The following is a 19018-nucleotide window of genomic DNA, read 5'->3' on the forward strand; positions in this document are numbered from 1 at the left end:
AGACTCTGGCAATTAATCTTCTGACCTCCATAGACCCTTCTTAATGCTAATAAAATCGTCTAATCACGCCCAATAATCAAGGTTAAAATGCGCCTCAGTATTGAAGGGGCTAAGAAGGTAATGAAACCAAACTAACTTGATCTTGCACCATCCACAACCACTCCCCACATTTCCAGATACGTGCGGGAGACTACGGGGTGTACGGTGGACATGCGAGTCGGCATTCACACAGGGGCGGTGCTGGCGGGGGTGCTAGGACAGAGGCAGTGGCAGTTCGATGTGTACAGCAAGGACGTGGTGCTCGCCAATAAGATGGAGAGCAGTGGCAAGCCTGGGTAAGCTAGCGAGTGTGCCCAGAGTGAACAGAGCTGCATAGTGTGTGGGAAAAGACATGCAACGGTGGCTGATTTGTGTGGAATCCCAGCTTGGAAGTTTGGCTGACTGTGACACGGATTGGTAAAGTAATAGAGGTTGTTAATTAATGGATGTTGTTAATGGGTGTACTTGTGTTGTATTTGTGGAAGTAATCGTGCATTTCTAAATGTGTGTGTGTGTGTTTGTTGTGTGTGTGTGTGTGTGTGTGTGTGTGTGTGTGTGTGTGTGTGTGTGTGTGGGTGGGTGGGTGGGTGAGTACGCCATTACCTCACGACAAACGCTTGACTCCTCATCGACTTTACTTTAACCTTCCCTGACCTTTCCATTCTCGTCCCCACAACTCTTCTCTTCCGTGACAAGAAGTATTTTTTTCCTACCTTTGCCCTCTCTCTCTCTCTCTCTCTCTCTCTCTCTCTCTCTCTCTCTCTCTCAGTATCGCTAATTAACGTCATTAACTAGGGGACGAATGGCTGTAATTGTTATTTTTCCGTTTGATTGTCTCGGCCACTCATAGCAGTTCTCATTCCCACAGTCGCGTACACATCAGCAACAAGACCCTGCAATACATTGGCGGGGAGTTCGAGGTGGAGCCAGCGTATGGGGAAAAGAGGGAAGACGCTCTGAGAGCCGCGGGACTCAAGACTTACTTTATCTCCAAGGTCCTGCGCCCAGTAAGTTAAAGGTTTTAGTTTAAGTTGAATGTCTGTGAATCCCTGTCCCGCCGTCCAACAGCCATGCCACACCACCTCTCAGCGCCTCCCATAATTCACACATTTCACGCCCCGCCGCCTCCAACAGCCCAGCCATTCTGAGAGGCGGCTCTTCTTAATACTGTGTGCTTTCCTGGGAGATTCTTGGGAGGTATGGGAAATTGCGAGCGGAATAGGAAATGTGATGTTCATTTAGATTCGACGAAGTAAAAGTTGGATATTCGTTTGTGGGTGTAATTTGACATGTTGGTAGATGCATACACATACTGACGTTTTTTCTGGACACCTATATATAACATACGACAGCTCCTTGTAGACAATATGCCCTGTACGGTATATTATCGCATATAAGTCATAACAAAATGTTTCAAAATTTTTCAAAGTGCACTAAAGTATTAAGATTGTGTTATAATCCTCACACTGTGCAGGTATTATGTGCATTCTCACTTTATAACATGAATTTCGTGTTCATATCCAAAAATCTTAATGTTCTCACTCTTCATCAACTCCCAGTGCCGCCTAGAGTGGAGCACATCCTCATAACCCAGTCACTGTTTAGGAATACGTACAGCGCTCCTGACATCCCTCTCCACGCCTTGCCTGCCTGCCTTCCCCCAACACCTCTCCCCTTGCATACACCGCCACTCTATCTTCCTGACACACTGTCGGTCTCGGCTTTTCACCCTTCACTTCATCACCACTCGCTTTGTTTCCGTTAACTTGTTTTGACCATTTGTTTCGTCAGGTTATTGTGGTCTCTGCCGTCATAGTGCAATTTTGTTCAGTCTTTTCTCGAGTGAGTGCACAAGTTCAAATCCCGCAATGTTTGAAGCAGAACAGGTTTTTAATCAACGGAAATGTTACCAGCTTCACTCTGTAGCAAGGCATGCAATTTTACTTATTCAAAACTCATTGAGTATTGCAATTTTTTTATTGGGAAATATCAGTACGAATATGAATTCCTGGGTTGTCACTCTCTCAGCATCCACTCGTGAAAATTATAGAATATTTACTGAATCCTCGAGGGCTTTCTGTCTCCACCACCACCACAACCACCACCACCACAGGACCAGATCATCATTGCGTAACACTCTAGGAAGCTACTGACACACGTTCTCATTACTGTCCCTTAGTTCGGGTCACACACACACACACACACACACACGCACACACAGACTCTGAGGTTCTTCTTCTCCCTCTCCAGTACAAACCACGGCCGTCACTTCAGATGATGAGGAATGGTACCAAGAGCTCTTCGTCTCAACCTTCCCGGGACGTTCCCTCCGAAAACACAATGGCCTCCAGGGACTCAACGGTGTGTGTGTGTGTGTGTGTGTGTGTGTGTGTGTGTGAGAGAGAGAGAGAGAGAGAGAGAGAGAGAGAGAGAGAGAGAGAGAGAGAGAGAGAGAGAGAGAGAGAGAGAGAGAGAGAGAGAGAGAGAGAGAGAGAGAGAGAGAGAGAGAGAGAGAGAGAGAGAGAGAGAGAGAGAGAGAGAGAGAGAGAGAGAGAGAGAAAAAAAAAACTGACCCAGAAAATAAGTCTCCGGTATGAGATTGCCACATTTAACTACCAAACCTTAACTAAACACTATAAACAAAAAAAAAAAATAAATAAATAAATAAATACTTCCAATATCCCTAAAATTTTGTGGGAAAGGAAGATAATTAAGAAAACAATTTACCCTGACCTTCGCTGACACTGGCACTTCTTGGCACTTCTCCAGACATTCTCCACGGCGGACGAGGCCAGAATCCTCAAGGCCCTGCAGGAAGGTAGACGTCCTGACTCCTCCTACAAACACAAGCTGAAGAGTGAACTAGTCAACCGCGATGGCCGAAAGTAAGTTCCATTAAGGTCAAGTCGTGTGAGACCAGCAAAACTAATTCATTGGTGTCTCACGGGAATGTTCACTTTGTTTGTTCAGCCGGTTCCTTTTTTCTAATGGCAGGTGGAAATAAGGTGGGGAAAGTTACTGGTTTCATATTTTTGGTGTTTTTATCTTTGTTTCCCACATTACCTCACTGACTTAGCTTTGAATGTGTTGTTATTGATTAGAATTTAGCAGTTTACTTCAGAAAAGATAAGCTCCTCCAGGAATTGCACTAACAGGAAACGAGCAGGTAGCGATACGTGGATAGCAGTAACAGACGCAGATAGTGATAACATTCTTGCTTTTCTGTTAATGCTGAATATACACGCTGAATACACACAGCAGTTCTCCTCGATGTATTAAACTAACATGTCATGCTCTCTTCTTTTTTAATGTAGATATTATGTGAAAAAAAGTGATAAGAATATTTCCGCGGTGTGCATTTCTGAATATTCATAACTACGATTACTTAGACGAAATGTAAATTAGTTTGTTAGTTATATTTAAGTGTATAATTGTTATGGCTTCTCTCTCTCTCTCTCTCTCTCTCTCTCTCTCTCTCTCTCTCTCTCTCTCTCTCTCTCTCTCTCTCTCTCTCTCTCTCTCTCTCTCTCTCTCACACACACACACACACACACACACACACACACACACACACACACACACACACACACACACACACACACACACACAAACACACACCGCCATCTGCAGAAGGAAATGGAATGGTTACGAAAAAACGCCAATAGTTTATCTTTTGCGGAAAAAAAAAAATCGTATATGTTTATCCAAATATGAAACGTTATATTTTAGCTGTCAAAGGAGTAAGTTTATGAATAATTGAAAACAACATGACTCAAACAGAATTGCCTTCACAACCAGCAGTACAAATTTAGTCCTGCTTACGAGACTTCACCAGGAAGGAGTTAGTTTTCTGTTTAATATAAGAAAGACGATGACATTCTGAGGTGTCTGAAGGGAAGGATAAAGAAATATCATCCAAAATTAGAGAATGAGTTTCTTGAAATCTCTTATATTGAAACCAGGAATACGTTACACATCTTCCAAAGTATCTCATTTATCTCTGCTGGAACAAACACTCCCCTAGATGAAGACCAACACCTGAGTAGCACACCCCTCCCACAGGGACCTACTGAGCCAGACCAGCTGCCTCTCCCTGAGCTTCCGGGACAACAAGACAGAGCGCGCTTACCACCACCACCGCGAGACCTTCAGCGGCGCCGCCACCACCGCCGTGCCGCTGGTTGTGGTGTTGATCGCCCTGGCCAGACTGCTCGTGATGCCCAGGTGAGAGAGAGAGAGAGAGAGAGAGAGAGAGAGAGAGAGAGAGAGAGAGAGAGAGAGAGAGAGAGAGAGAGAGAGAGAGAGAGAGAGAGAGAGAGAGAGAGAGAGAGAGAGAGAGAGAGAGAGAGAGAGAGAGAGAGAGAGAGAGAGAGAGAGAGAGAGAGAGAGAGAGAGGAAGAGAGAGGAAGTAGGAAGAGGAGGAATGGAAGAGAGAGAGAGAGAAGAGAGAGAGAGAGAGAGAGAGAGAGAGAGAGAGAGAGAGAGAGAGAGAGACCTTAATTAACCATCCTTCTCACCATTCCTTCTATTCACTGTTCACTCTCTTTTAATTATAATGGTGATGTTATGTGTCCCTTAGTTCTCATCACTGTCCATTTCACTGTACACTCACCACTTCACTCTCGGCCATGGTATCCTCGTCATTCACCATTCCTTTCCCCCTCTGGCCACCTCTAAGTCCCTGCGCTGTCGTTACGTCACGCTACCACACCATTCATCTGGTAACGTGACCCACACTCGTCTACCTTTTCCTCTTTAATGGGGGTTGGAAATCATTTTGTCTGCCGTTACATTTCCTAATCCATCATGCTTTTTTTTTCTCTTTTTTTAGGTTTTGTGTTATATCTCTCTCTCTCTCTCTCTCTCTCTCTCTCTCTCTCTCTCTCTCTCTCTCTCTCTCTCTCTCTCTCTCTCTCTCTCTCTCTCTCTCTCTCTCTCTCTTGAATGCGCTGATGTGTCTTTTCTCTCAAATGAAAATTCTGTAGAGTTTGCAGGAAGTGGCAGTGACAGGCGACAGGGAACAAGAAAGGTGATGTTCCAAGTGAAGGGAAGCTGCAGATTAGATTGAAACTGTGAAGGGGAGTAGAAATATGATCATAAACTTAAGAGAGATTGGCAAAAGAAAAGCACATTTACAGATTACACTAGATTAAGCACGAGTGAAATAGATCAATAATTTAAGTGTTTTTTCTCATACTCGCAGATTACTCATTACTCAGTCTTGCCCCACCTCCTTCCCTCATCCCAAAAACTAGTGCTTCTTTCTTCTCTCAGGCTACCTCCAGCTAGTGTGTGTGTGTGTGTGTGTGTGTGTGTGTTTGTGTGTAGAGGAGTGTGTTCCAATATTCGTTATCCCGTTTTACATAGCGCACTGAATAAAAAATGTATTGCGAAGCTTTACTTGGGGGAGAAGAATCGGTGCGTTTGGTTTAGCTTCCACCCTCGCCAGAAAAGTGACAGAGGGTTGAGAGGAATGAAGATTGAAGCAAGATAAACTAGAGTAAAGGTAGTAAGAGAGAGAGAGAGAGAGAGAGAGAGAGAGAGAGAGAGTGTGTGTGTGTGTGTGTGTGTGTGTGTAAAACATACATAGAAAAAAAAATACTAGGAAACGAAAAAGAGACGAATAAAATATAAGAGAAAGAGAAAACGGAATACGATGAAACACTCACAAGTCAATCAAACACGAAAGCAACACAAGAAACACAGAAACAAACTTTGAAAACATAAACAAAACTAAGAAAGAAAAACGAGCAAAAATAAAAAGGCGCACAAAACCAAGAAGGATAAACACAAGGAGAGAAGAAAAAATAGAGACTAATATTAGATGCTTACCTTTTCTCCCTAGGGCCGGTGGTGGAGTGGTGGTATATCTGCTGGCTGCTGTTCTGCTCATCGCCATGGCCTCAGTGTCTGCTGCTCGCTCCTTCCCAGTGGTGAGTAGAGGATGTGGCGGGAAGGACCTGGGACGGTGGTCAGGGATAAATATTGGAGAAAAAATGGTGTGGTAGGGAAGAATAGGGGAAAAGGATTAGAAGTGAAAGAAGAGAAGGAATTAAAAGATAGAGATGAGAATAGGTAGTAAGAGATGGATAAAAGAGAACAGGAAGGGAGGAAAAGGGAGAAAAAGAAGTGAGGAAGCTTGATAAATGGAGGAAATAGAGAGAGAATGAGAGAGAGAGAGAGAGAGAGAGAGAGAGAGAGAGAGAGAGAGAGATCCTAATGTCTAAAATATATAATTTGTCCTTTTCTTCTCTTTTTATTGAATGGAGCCATTACCTAATTAATTAAAAGGAAAAGATGGGTCCACCTTTTCAGCTACGTTCATATATCTGAGTAAAGCGACACACACACTCACACACACACACACACACACACACACACACACACACACACACACACACACACACACACACACACACACACACACACACACACACACACACACACACACACACACACACACACACACACACACACACACACACACACACACACACACACACACACACACACACACACACACACACACCCGGTAGCTCAGTGGGTTAGAGCGCTGGCTTCACAAGCCAGAGGACTGGGGTTCGATTCCCCGCCCGGGTGGAGATATTTGGGTGTGTCTCCTTTCACGTGTAGGCCCTGTTCACCTGTTCACCTAGCAGTGAGTAGGTACGGGATGAAAATCGAGGAGTTGTGACCTTGTTGTCCCGGTGTGTGGTGTGTGCCTGGTCTCAGACCTATCCGAAGATCGGAAATAATGAGCTCTGAGCTCGTTCCGTAGGGTAACGTCTGGCTGTCTCATCAGAGACTGCAGCAGATCAAACAGTGAACCGTGGTGGTGAATTACACACACACACACACACACACACACACACACACACACACACACACACACTCTCTCTCTCTCTCTCTCTCTCTCTCTCTCTCTCTCTCTCTCTCTCTCTCTCTCTCTCTCTCTCTTGGCCAGTGTCCTTCTCACATACGAATAGTAATGGAGCTGTTGGTGATATTATTATTAGTGCACTATTGTCCCGCAGAGAGTGTGTGAGGCCCTCCTGCATGCCAGCGATCGCGTGCATTCGGTGGTGTGGCTGCGGGTCACGTGGTTTACCTCCCTGGTAGTGCTGGCCGCTACTGCAAACACTGTCGATATGGTAAGTGCAGCGGCGAGAAGTGTTGGAGCCTCTCTCTCTCTCTCTCTCTCTCTCTCTCTCTCTCTCTCTCTCTCTCTCTCTCTCTCTCTCTCTCTCTCTCTCTCTCTCTCTCTCTCTCTCTCTCTCTCTCTCTCTCTCTCTCTCTCTCTCTCTCTCTCTCTCTCTCTCTCTCTCTCTCTCTCTCTCTCTCTCTCTCTCTCTCTCTCTCTCTCTCTCTCTCTCTCTCTCTCTCTCTCTCTCTCTCTCTCTCTCTCTCTCTCTCTCTCTCTCTCTCTCTCTCTCTCTCTCTCTCTCTCTCTCTCTCTCTCTCATTGGTCTTTATTTTCGATGTGCCTCGTCTCCTCCATCTGCCCACTCTCAGATCCATCAGTTTTGCTAACATTCTGCTCACCCTTCTGATTTATTAACGTGCCCGTACCAAACCATTCCTTTCTGTTTCTTCTACTCAGCTGCAATTCCGCCTGCTCTTTTTCACCAATCCTTTCCTCATACCCCATCCATTTTCTGATCCATTTTCTTTTTCCGCACCTCATCTGATTACCATAAAGCTAATTTGGAGACGAAATGGTAACGTCAAGTCTGGGCGCGTCATTGACAAGTGTGATGAGGTTTGGGTATCACTGGTAAGAGGAAAGGCGCACTGTAGATAGGATGAATGATACGTGAATGCCGTCCTTTGTCTGATATATTAGCAGGATTAGACTTCCACAGTTTTCAGATGTGTGTTAATGGACTGGATTATGTGTGGAGTTTAACAGAGAAACAACAGCCAGTATTGTTCCCGTCACGCGTGGAGTGGTTGTGTGTTTATTTGTTCCTCATTTATTCTACAGGATTAAAGCGAATTTGTACTGTTTCAGCTCTAAAAATATAAAGTATATTATTTTTACGTGTGTTTTAGGGATACTCACACCACACCTTCACGCCATGCCCTCCGCTGATGCACTGCTCTATTTGAAAAGCTTTACTGATAAGGAAAAAAAATGTTCTTACTTACATACCCACCTCGTCTCGCCTCATCAGTTCTTGTGCAGCGACCCGTTCACCGCCATGGCCGCTGGTTCCGCCAACACCACAGAGGAGGACTTGCTGATAGAGACAAATGTGACCAACGCAACTGCCCAACTCACCGCAGACGAAGCGAGGGGAGCCATGGCCTGCCCTCATCCCGCCTACTACTCCTGCTTCTCCCTGCTCATCCTGCTGGCTGCCTCCCTGTTGGCACAAGTAATTTTTGACTTACATGTTACACCTGAGTGATGCTAATTGGATTTATTTTTACCTGGGGAGAATTAACTTGCCTGAATGTTACCTGGAAATCATTAACCTGAATAGTATTAATCTACGTGAATAGTTTGACTAATCCCACATCTTAATGATACTAAAGTGAATCCTACTAAACTTCGTGAATACCTAAAAAATGCTAAATACATAAATAATACTAAATCAAACATATTTAGGACCTAGTTTATTTTTCTTATATTACTTCATTACCCAACAGTTTAGAAGTCTGTTTGTAGTGTGGCAGTTTTTTGCGTCACTATGATAGATGTGAGGCGTCTTGAACTCTCTGATAACTGGTGCCTTGGTTCCATTTGGGCTTATGAGCATACGTTTGTGAATAAAAGTGATGGTTACTGACTCTCTCTCTCTCTCTCTCTCTCTCTCTCTCTCTCTCTCTCTCTCTCTCTCTCTCTCTCTCTCTCTCTCTCTCTCTCTATCTATCTATCTATCTATCTATCTCTATCTCTATCTCTCTCTCTCTCTCTCTCTCTCTGCGCCAGGTGAGCTACATGATCAAGAGCGCGGTGATGGTGGTGGTGGCGGCCGTCCAGTGTTCCATGAACCTATTGATGCTGTGGAAACTGCAGCACAACAGCGACCAGGGGTAAGAACCGCGTGCCTGGCAGTAATACGGTACATGAATCACTCAAGGCTATGTACTAGATATTATTCTGGTATGACAACGCAATGTACTTTCGGATGCAGTAGAATCGCTGTGGTATACTTTAGTGACAGGTTTAAGAAGTGACGAAAAGGAAGAATGGACAGCACCTGATTTGTTGGCCCATACGTGGCTGATTGTGATGAAGTGCGGGGTGTAATTCAAATGTGTGTGTGTGTGTGTGTGTGTGTGTGTGTGTGTGTGTGTGTGTGTGTGTGTGTGTGTGTGTGTGTGAGAGAGAGAGAGAGAGTTTATTAAATTGGAAGAAGGAAGAAAAAAAATGAATTATAAGTTAATAAGTGAATAGAACTAAAAATGTGGAGATGGAGAAAGGAAAGGCTAAATGTCAAATGGACCGTGCACTGAATGGGGCAAAAATTGAAAGAGGAAAAAGTAGAGAAGAGAGAGGAGGCAAAAGTTTCTCCATAGTTAGTTCCTCCATTAATAAGACTACATGGAAGAAGGAAAAGAGTGATCCAAGTCTATTTATCATCACAGGAGTCATTAGTCGCTTTGGTTTATAGACGTATTTGAAGACGAGGTGCTCTGATACTTCTCAATGGTGTTCTTGCGTGACTGTACCGTGACAAACTCCCGGAAGTATGTATCTTGAAGCCTTTGATACTGACGCTGCTGTGGTGGCTGTGTTGTGTTCCAGGTACGTGTGGGAGCCTGTCAGTCTGTCGGTGGAGTTGAGTCTCATCACTCTGCTCCTCATCACCCTCAACAGACAGGTGAGTAGACCCGCCACAGGTATTCACTCGTATGGATGAATAAAAAAATATGTATGAAATGAGGTTTATCAGCTCTTTTGGGTATCTACATTTCCCTTTGATAATTGCCAGTTGTTCAATGATACTTCGCTCAGAATGTATTTCCTGCGTAAATCCTTTTGTTGAGCTGGATTTATGTGGTATTCTTAGTAGGATTATTCTTTGGGAGCAGCAAGTTGAATGAGTCTCTCTCTCTCTCTCTCTCTCTCTCTCTCTCTCTCTCTCTCTCTCTCTCTCTCTCTCTCTCTCTCTCTCTCTCTCTCTCTCTCTCTCTCTCTCTCTCTCTCTCTCTCTCTCTCTCTCTCTCTCTCTCTCTCTCTCTCTCTCTCTCTCTCTCTCTCTCTTTTGAAGACCATCCATTTTTCAAAGGAAAGAGACTGATTTTTTTCTTTTATTGTCCTCTTAGTTTAGATACACCAATAGACATAGACAATTGGAAGCTTCTCAAAAGACACATCTACAAAGCAGCTTTCCTTACAGACAGAGAAAACCTCCCGTCTGTTGTATCTGTGGCGGCGGGAGGTGGAGGAGCAGAGGGAACGTGCAGCAGACATCAGGCAGAGGAATGAAGCGCTGGTGTACAACATTCTGCCGCAGCATGTCGCAACTCACTTCATGGGGATCAGGAAAAAGAAACACGAGGAGCTGTATTCCCAGAGCTATGAGGAGATTGGTGTCCTTTTTGCCTCCATGCCCAACTTCAGTGGTGAGTAGAGAGAGTGAGAAAGGTCATCAGTAAAACATCGAAATGCTAAACTAACTGACATTATTAGATATCATTCGTATTCCAACCATAGATAACAAATGCCAGAGCTGTTGTCATGAGTAACAAAAAAAAGATAAATAGAATTAAGATTTGTGAAAAATTATAGAAACATGTAGATATCATTTACAATTTATTACCGTAGGTAATTGAGGAAAGAGTACAATGCTATGGGTATTCTAGTGTTTTCAACTAGGTATGGCATCCGTGATATATATATATATATATATATATATATATATATATATATATATATATATATATATATATATATATATATATATATATATATATATATATATATATATATATATATATATATATATATATATATATATATATATATATATATATATATATATATATATATATATATATATATATATATATGAATTTTTTTTTTCTTTTCTTTTTCCAGATTTCTATTCTGAGGAATCCGTCAACAACCAAGGCCTGGAGTGCTTGCGTTTCCTCAACGAGGTCATTTCAGATTTTGATCAGGTAAGTACAGAATTATTTGGGCTTTTGTCAGCTTCTGAACTAATATTTAAAAGACATTAACACAAAAACCAGTTTTCAAAACTTGTAGGTGATTCCAGGAGAAAAGATGTTTACGTAGCATTGAACTGATTCTTATTGTATTTTTATCTTCTGTATAAGTAGGGAATGTGTGCACTGAGACCTGATAGTACTGACTGATCTCCCTTTCTTCCACAGTTACTAGAAGCAACTCAGTTTCATGACATCATTAAGATTAAAACCATCGGCTCCACGTACATGGCTGCCAGCGGCCTCAACCCTTCCCGTCAGGTGAAGGTAAGTGATACCAGCGAAAGAGAGAGAGAGAGAGAGAGAGAGAGAGAGAGAGAGAGAGAGAGAGAGAGAGAGAGAGAGAGAGAGAGAGAGAGAGAGAGAGAGAGAGAGAGAGAGAGAGAGAGAGAGAGATTAGTGTACTTTTCAAATGTTGTATTGGCTTATGTATTGCAGGAGGACGACCCAGTGAAGGTGAGGTGGGCTCATTTGGCTCTGCTGGTGGACTTTGCGTTTGAGTTGGTGCGAGCTCTGCAGTCCATCAACGAGCAGTCCTTCAACCACTTTGTGCTGAGAATGGGTGAGTGCACAATCCTACTCTTCTGTTGCTGTTAAATCCTTACTTAATCTTACCTCTCGTTTTCTTCCCAGTTTGGTTCTCTCTCTCTCTCTCTCTCTCTCTCTCTCTCTCTCTCTCTCTCTCTCTCTCTCTCTCTCTCTCTCTCTCTCTCTCTCTCTCTCTCTCTCTCTCTCTCTCTCTCTCTCTCTCTCTCTCTCTCTCTCTCTCTCTCTCTCTCTCTCTCTCTCTCTCTCTCTCTCTCTCTCTCTCTCTCTCTCTCTCTCTCTCTCTCTCTCTCTTCTCTCTCTCTCTCTCTCTCTCTCTCTCTCTCTCTCTCTCTCTCTCTCTCTCTCTCTCTCTCTCTCTCTCTCTCTCTCTCTCCGAATTCCAAGAACAGATTCTTACGACCCGGTGCGAACCGTCTGAATCCCATCACTGGGTGAGAGTGACCTGCCATCCCAGGCCTAGTGTAATGGTTTATCTGGCGCCATCTGGCAGCCATAGTATCGAATTGTAAGATAAGACTACGATGCTGGGTGTATACTTAAGATATATGTATGCCTAAGTATTTTGTAACATGTGGTTTTAATTTGTAAGGCTGCAATATGATTAAACTAAACTATTATTATTATTATCACGTCATTGTTTGCAGGAATCAACCATGGACCCATCACTGCTGGCGTAATTGGTGCTCGAAAACCACACTATGACATCTGGGGCAACACAGTCAATGTAGCCTCCCGCATGGAGTCCACGGGGAAAGCAGGCTGCATCCAGGTGAGAGACGCGCTCTGTACGGACCCACCAATAGGGACGATACATTTTCTTCGTACATGCACCACAAAATTAAGTGTCTGTTTTAGTAGTTGGCTTGAAGCCAGACTGATAAATTTGACAGGTTTCTTTGATTTATTTCTCAAACTCATTTTACTCATTTCAGTTAAAGTTCTAAAAGTGAAAGTTTTGCAGAAAAATATATGTATTAAAGAAGTGTTCTTTCAAAGTTTAGGAATGAGGAGCATTGCAGACTAAGTAATACTAATACGCAGTGCAGTATGACTTCTCGTGAAGCTGAAGCGTGCAATGATTATCTGCAATTACGGAGATTAGAATATCTATCTGATTAATACACAATTCATTATAGATATAGCAACATAATTTCTGTATTAATTTCTCTCTCTCTCTCTCTCTCTCTCTCTCTCTCTCTCTCTCTCTCTCTCTCTCTCTCTCTCTCTCTCTCTCTCTCTCTCTCTCTCTCTCTCTCTCTCTCTCTCTCTCTCTCTCTCTCTCTCTCTCTCTCTCTCTCTCTCTCTCTCTCTCTCTCAGGTAACTGAAGAAACTACTAAGATCCTGCAACACTTTGGCTATGTGTTTGAGCAGCGTGGCCTCATAGCAGTGAAGGGCAAGGGTGAGCTGATGACCTACTACCTGGTGGGAAGGCTGCCAGCCCACAGCAAGTGAATGGGGAGTCGCTGGACTATTCCCGCGCTGATGAGGAAACGAAAACTTGAGAACATGAGGCTGTGTAACAAGTACCAGTATGAGGTGACCCCCATCACCCACCAGTCCCCATAACCCCACCCGAGCATGGCTGTAGATTCTGCAGCCCTCTGCACTATCACAACGTCAAGTATTTCACTTATATACATATATTTATTTGCTTTAAACACACACACACACACACACACACACACACACACACACACACACACACACACACACACACACACACACAGCCTCGTGTCTCAATGCTAAAAGGGGGTGAGTCTGTGTTGGCCGCCATGGCTGCTATAGATTTGAATTCCACTAGGGGCTGGTCACCTCTGGGATTTTTCCGCCGATAAGCTGAGCAGTTACTCTCTCCCATGACCAGGATGTGTGGTGTGTGAGCTCAGTCTTACCCGAAGATCGGTAATAATGAACTCTAAGCTACCACTAAAAGGGTAACGGCTGGTACTTGCGAGTCCGCTCGTGACCTGGCTTTGTTGAGCGCACATGTGCACACACACACACACACACACACACACACACACACACACACACACACACACACACACACACACACACACACACACACACACACACACACACACACACCACCACCACCACCACCACCACAACAACAACAACAACAACAATTTTAGCTCATATCTTAGATACTACTTTGTGAAAAGATAAGTCTACTTTTTATGTACAGTATCTATTTAGATTACATCTCTTCTATATACTAGTTCATTAACGAAATAGACTTTCATTTGTACATTCAAAAGTAGGATTCACTAACAAATGTACTTCATCATTTTGAATCCACACATTTAACATTTAGTAACACTGAAGCCTTCTTCTTGAATCACGACTTACCCTACATTCCACATGGGGCCAGAAGAGGCCAGCACAGTAACTGCTGGCCTGAACCTTTTAACATGAACCAAGGTAGATAGGATTTGTTTTTAGAAGTGATACACTTATGTGGGAAACTTTAATGAGGGGAAAAATTAAAAGGCATCTTCCACACAACACAAACCCTCAGCTGCACAATTTGATAAACATGTGACAGACAGTTTTGTGTATGCTTAAAGTTCAGATTGAACAAACTGATGTAAAGGAAGATGCATGTGATTGTGATACCAGTGAATATTTTTGAAAAGTTATTTTTTTTCTGGGAAAGATGTTATTTATGTCAGGTCTTGTAAAATAACATAAAGTCTGAATCTTTATTGACTAGTCAAAATTTATCATTTTTTGACTAGAAGTGTTATCTGTGATTCGCTAGTGTAAAATGTAACTGCCAACTGTTTTGAATGATTCTGCTCTTATCTAAGGGTTGAATCACAGAATCTCTAGAAAAATAAGACAGTGACTGCTGTAGTTATTATGACTCCATGTGTGTCTGTAAAACAATCCATTGATATGTGTTGTCCTCTTCCCACTGATGCTCCCTGATGCTTGTGTTGTATCAGCGTAAATAAACGTGTCGAATGTGACTGTATAGAACCAGTTGAACTATTAAAGCTTTGGATGTCTTTCATGCTGGGCCGGAGAAAGTACCTACTTAAGACTATTCTCTGTAGTTGAGACAAAACTTGGGTCATCCTTTCTTCAAATTCACATACTTTCCGCTTTACAGTGTTAGTGAACAGAAAATGATGTATCAAAATAATAAAATTTTCACAACAGCCTGTCTGATGAACCAGGATGCTCACAGGAGTCTGGAACTTACTCCGAGGACCAATAAACCAATCTCCCCAGCATGATGACACAAGAAGTATATGAGAAAACAAGCTAGAAAGAAGCTTCGAGGTTTTCATTCACATTGTAACACATGTTGGTGCCCAATGAGAGCAGCAGACACTTTGCTTAATGACGGTGCAGATCAGTACTCCAGATAAGAGGTGCGCACATGTTTCATATATCTGCAGTTTGACCACTACTTTTAATTAAAGAAGCATTGCATACACAGAGCCCGGTTGATATCATTACACTACTTACTTTTTAATTAAGTTGTGCAAGGTAAAAAAAGTTTATTCACTGTAAGAATCAGTTTCATCATCATTATTATCATTATCTTTACAGTCACCATCGCCATCATCTGCATTATCAGCACCGCCATCATCATCATCATTTGTAAAATAGGCACACATACAAACCATACACCTTTTAGCTCACACACCAGCTTCATTAAGAAAGGTTTTCCAAAATAAATTAACACAGAACTACCTGTCCTATTCCAAACTGGTCTTGTCAGCTTATCAGATTGATTAGTTTATTCCAGAATCAAGCTTGATGTCAAATTGTTTCTCCTGTACATTGGTTAATACAAGTGAAATATCTCTTTAATATACTAGTAATTTGATATTGAAGGGATTCTCTCTTCTGGCGGAGACTGATTAATAATTATAATTTGTATTGATAATTTCATGTCTATCCAGTCAGTTGTTCCTTTACTTTTCCTTGTAGCATTCACGTTCTAGAAGCCATTTCATATTAATCAGAAGAAATCTGATACTTTGAATTTTCAGCTATAGATCTTGGGAGCATCAAACCAGGGACCACAGGTTGCAAGAGCAATCATTGTAGTCACTTGCTAAAAGTGACATATCTCTTAGCTATAGGTAACACCAGGTAATTGGGCAAATAGCCTTATAAACAACTATATCGATATATATGTATGTAGTACATGATCCTGTGAAAAATTTTGTTATGCAAAGCATTCTGACTGGAATTTTGTTTGATATTTGTCTTGTAACTGAAAACTAAAATTGTAATCAGCATAACCATGAAGATATGAATTTCACTGTTGCACATGTGTTTTAGCAAAGCTATGTAGCATTTACAAACTTCCACTATTACATTATATAGAACTTTGAACTACAATCCAACTCAGATAATGTCCTAACTTTCAGCCTTCAGGATGTTTTCATTGATACTCCAAACACTGACTTATCATTGTTTAATTCTGATACAAACTGTCTGCTTACCAAGGGTGTAGTTTATCTTATCAAAATTTAACATCTATCACTTTATTATCAGGAGCAACTAGCCTTTGGGAATCAAATGCTGAAGCAGATTATGGAAGATAATGCTGTAAGTACAAAGATATTCATAGAGGTGAGGTACACATACATAATTAGCTAGGTTAGTTTTAAATAACCAAGTTATTACTGAAAGAGGTTGGCCCATCATGTGTAATGTCTTTTGTTTTGAAACCATGAAAAAAAACTTACTCAAATAATCAAGTGTGTGTAGGATACATGGAAATCAAACTTGTGATAGTAAGAAATGAGTTGATGTTGATGGTGGTCACTGATTCATTTAGCTAATATTAACATTTTATTCACTTCATTATTTCATTTGCCAAGAGGCATTTGCCATAACCTTGCAGGTATATATACAACATTTCTTCAAAATTAAACAATTCCTGAAATGTTTAATGTGGAAGTGATAAGAGAGCGATGGTGTTTCAAAGTAGTATCAGCCTTGCACCTATTTTTGTCACAAAGATTCATGGTGGTTTCAGACCCTGCAACCACGAACACCCAAAGCTTTCTACTTCTCTCCACCGCACAGGCCAGGCACAGGCCACCGCACAGGTGCCTTAGTGCCCCACAATAAGTCTTCCTTAGTGCCTGTTAGTAACCATCCTCTCACCGGGTTGCAAGGAGTACATTAAGGGTACAACAGGCTGACCTTGATATCATTCGCTTGAAGAACGTGTTAGTGCTGACCGCGTACAGAGCAGTAAAGTCCGTAGATTTACAAACTTTCCATGTAAGAAATCCAAGAACTGGAATGACGTAAAGAAAAAAAAAAAAAACATACATTTCTTCGATGAAACATTACAAATATCCTCCATCAGACACATCACAAACGTTTCTCTTCCTCCATGGGCCCAAATACCGTTCCACTTCCAAAATAAATAGATATGTTGAAAAAAAAAAAAATGGCGTCAGTTAGACACCACAGGCATTCACCCTCACCCCCCACAAGATATACAGGTCCATTATTCAGTGATCTTTGCTGCGGCGTTGTGGTAATCAACAGTGTTTAGTACAGGAGCAATGTTACAATTCTGACCAATGACGAAGTTAGTTTTTAATAATGATGGTATGCTGGCCATCGTCTCCCCAAAGTGCGGGCGCCAACAACGGTTAGCATTCCAGTGGAAGACAAGACGGTGCCGAGGTATGCAGACGCGGCATCCAATCAATATTCAAATTCAATAAGCATATGGTGGGTTCTTCGCGGGAGGTGGGGTGACATATCGGTGGAAAAAGTATATACTATTTTTTGAGAATATTTAGACTATTTTTGTACATAGCATCTCTCTATTTCTATAACGGCTGACTTCATGACAACCCTTCAAGGTATATTTAGGTAGGCAGGTGTCCCCGTAGCGTGGCGTGTCATGGCTGCGGAGTGCAGAACCCTGCGCCCTGCCTCGGGCAAACACTAATGAGGTGGGCCGGGGCAGCTGTTCCAGAATACCACAGTGAAAAATCTGTATACATGAATTATCCTGTGTATTTCCTCACGAAGTATGTATACAATATGTATATGAGTAGGTTGTAAATGTGTACTGCAGAACCAACAATGTAGATGATTGTGTTAACGTCGTCAGCTGCTTCTTGTTCCTTTTCACGCGCAACCTGAGGTTGCTTGTGGTTCGTTAAGTGTCGCGAGAGTGTAATAAAGTCATGTGGCTCCAGAAATGTGTTTCGTGCTGCCTGATGTAGAGACTAGCGACGCTTACCTAGGTATATTACTTCAACACTACTAGTATCCTCGTGAATATTAACGGTGATGCCAGTTTTTTCTTTTCTCTCTCCTACACTAGTGTGTGATTGTGCTAGTATACACTACAGTATCCTTATTTCATTTGGCTGTGTAGCACAATCGAAGACAGATGACCCAATAGAGAGAGAGAGAGAGAGAGAGAGAGAGAGAGAGAGAGTGGGCTTCAGAAGTGTCATCATGGTAAAGTATCAAGTTGTCAAAACAACTGCTTCCGTTGTGTTAGATCACGTGCTGTACATACATCATACGTGTATTTCTCATGATTATCTCTCGTTATCCTCTCTCCCGAACTATATTCCTATACAAACACACACACACACACACTTGTATAGTGATCAGCACGCTCGACTCGCAGCCGAGAAACCCGCGGTTCTAGCACGGGCACGTGTTCACCTAGCAACAAGTATGTAGCCTATGGGATCTAACCCGATAGGTTTTGACCTCGTTGTCCCCGGTGTGTGGTGAATGAGTGGTCTCAATCCTAATCAAAAGTGGGTCAGCATGGAGTCTTCTGAATGCTGAGCTCTTTGCAGGGGAAGTGCCGGGTGAGTGACCAGCAGAGTACATTAATTTAGGTGAATTATGCGAAACGGCAAAGTTGTTGGTATTTTGCTCAGCATGCAGGATTGCAGGTCCCTTCTGTCTCCTGTCTTGGTGAGTATAACTCCTTATAGGTGTACGGTAGAGATCGTTTCTTATAGGATATGGTTTCTGTCGGCGAGATAAATATTGCACAAATTAAGATAGGTTCACACGTGTCAATATGCGACTGAAATTGCAAGTCGCTAGAAGTATCGACAGAGCCTTTCAAGTCAGAAGACGTCCACACATAGCGACTAGGAAGTATCGGCCGGCTGGTTGGTGGATTGAGTGAAGTGAACGTAAACAAACAGCTAGTCTACCAAATAAAATGTCTTCCTCCGGTGACGATGAAATTTAAATCATCACAAGTACGTTTTCAGT

At 42.4% G+C, this 19018-nt stretch overlaps 1 protein-coding gene across 1 annotated transcript in view; it reads left to right on the forward strand.

Annotated features, from left to right (window-relative positions):
• The window catches only part of LOC123503561 (adenylate cyclase type 3-like), a 211272-nt gene extending 193306 nt beyond the window's left edge, over window positions 1–17966 (forward strand). The window contains exons 7-22 of the mRNA XM_045253430.1: window positions 177–335; window positions 908–1046; window positions 2290–2400; window positions 2809–2924; window positions 4102–4263; window positions 5885–5972; window positions 7074–7190; window positions 8214–8417; window positions 8975–9078; window positions 9794–9869; window positions 10389–10614; window positions 11090–11172; window positions 11389–11487; window positions 11659–11782; window positions 12414–12538; window positions 13088–17966. Coding sequence (XP_045109365.1) covers window positions 177–335; window positions 908–1046; window positions 2290–2400; window positions 2809–2924; window positions 4102–4263; window positions 5885–5972; window positions 7074–7190; window positions 8214–8417; window positions 8975–9078; window positions 9794–9869; window positions 10389–10614; window positions 11090–11172; window positions 11389–11487; window positions 11659–11782; window positions 12414–12538; window positions 13088–13222 — 2068 coding nt within the window. The 3' untranslated portion in view covers window positions 13223–17966. The remainder of the gene's footprint in view (window positions 1–176; window positions 336–907; window positions 1047–2289; window positions 2401–2808; window positions 2925–4101; window positions 4264–5884; window positions 5973–7073; window positions 7191–8213; window positions 8418–8974; window positions 9079–9793; window positions 9870–10388; window positions 10615–11089; window positions 11173–11388; window positions 11488–11658; window positions 11783–12413; window positions 12539–13087) is intronic.
• The last annotated feature ends 1052 nt before the right edge of the window (window positions 17967–19018 follow it).

The sequence above is a fragment of the Portunus trituberculatus genome, chromosome 14, assembly GCF_017591435.1.
Source record: "Portunus trituberculatus isolate SZX2019 chromosome 14, ASM1759143v1, whole genome shotgun sequence".
In the NCBI taxonomy this organism is placed as follows: domain Eukaryota; kingdom Metazoa; phylum Arthropoda; class Malacostraca; order Decapoda; family Portunidae; genus Portunus; species Portunus trituberculatus.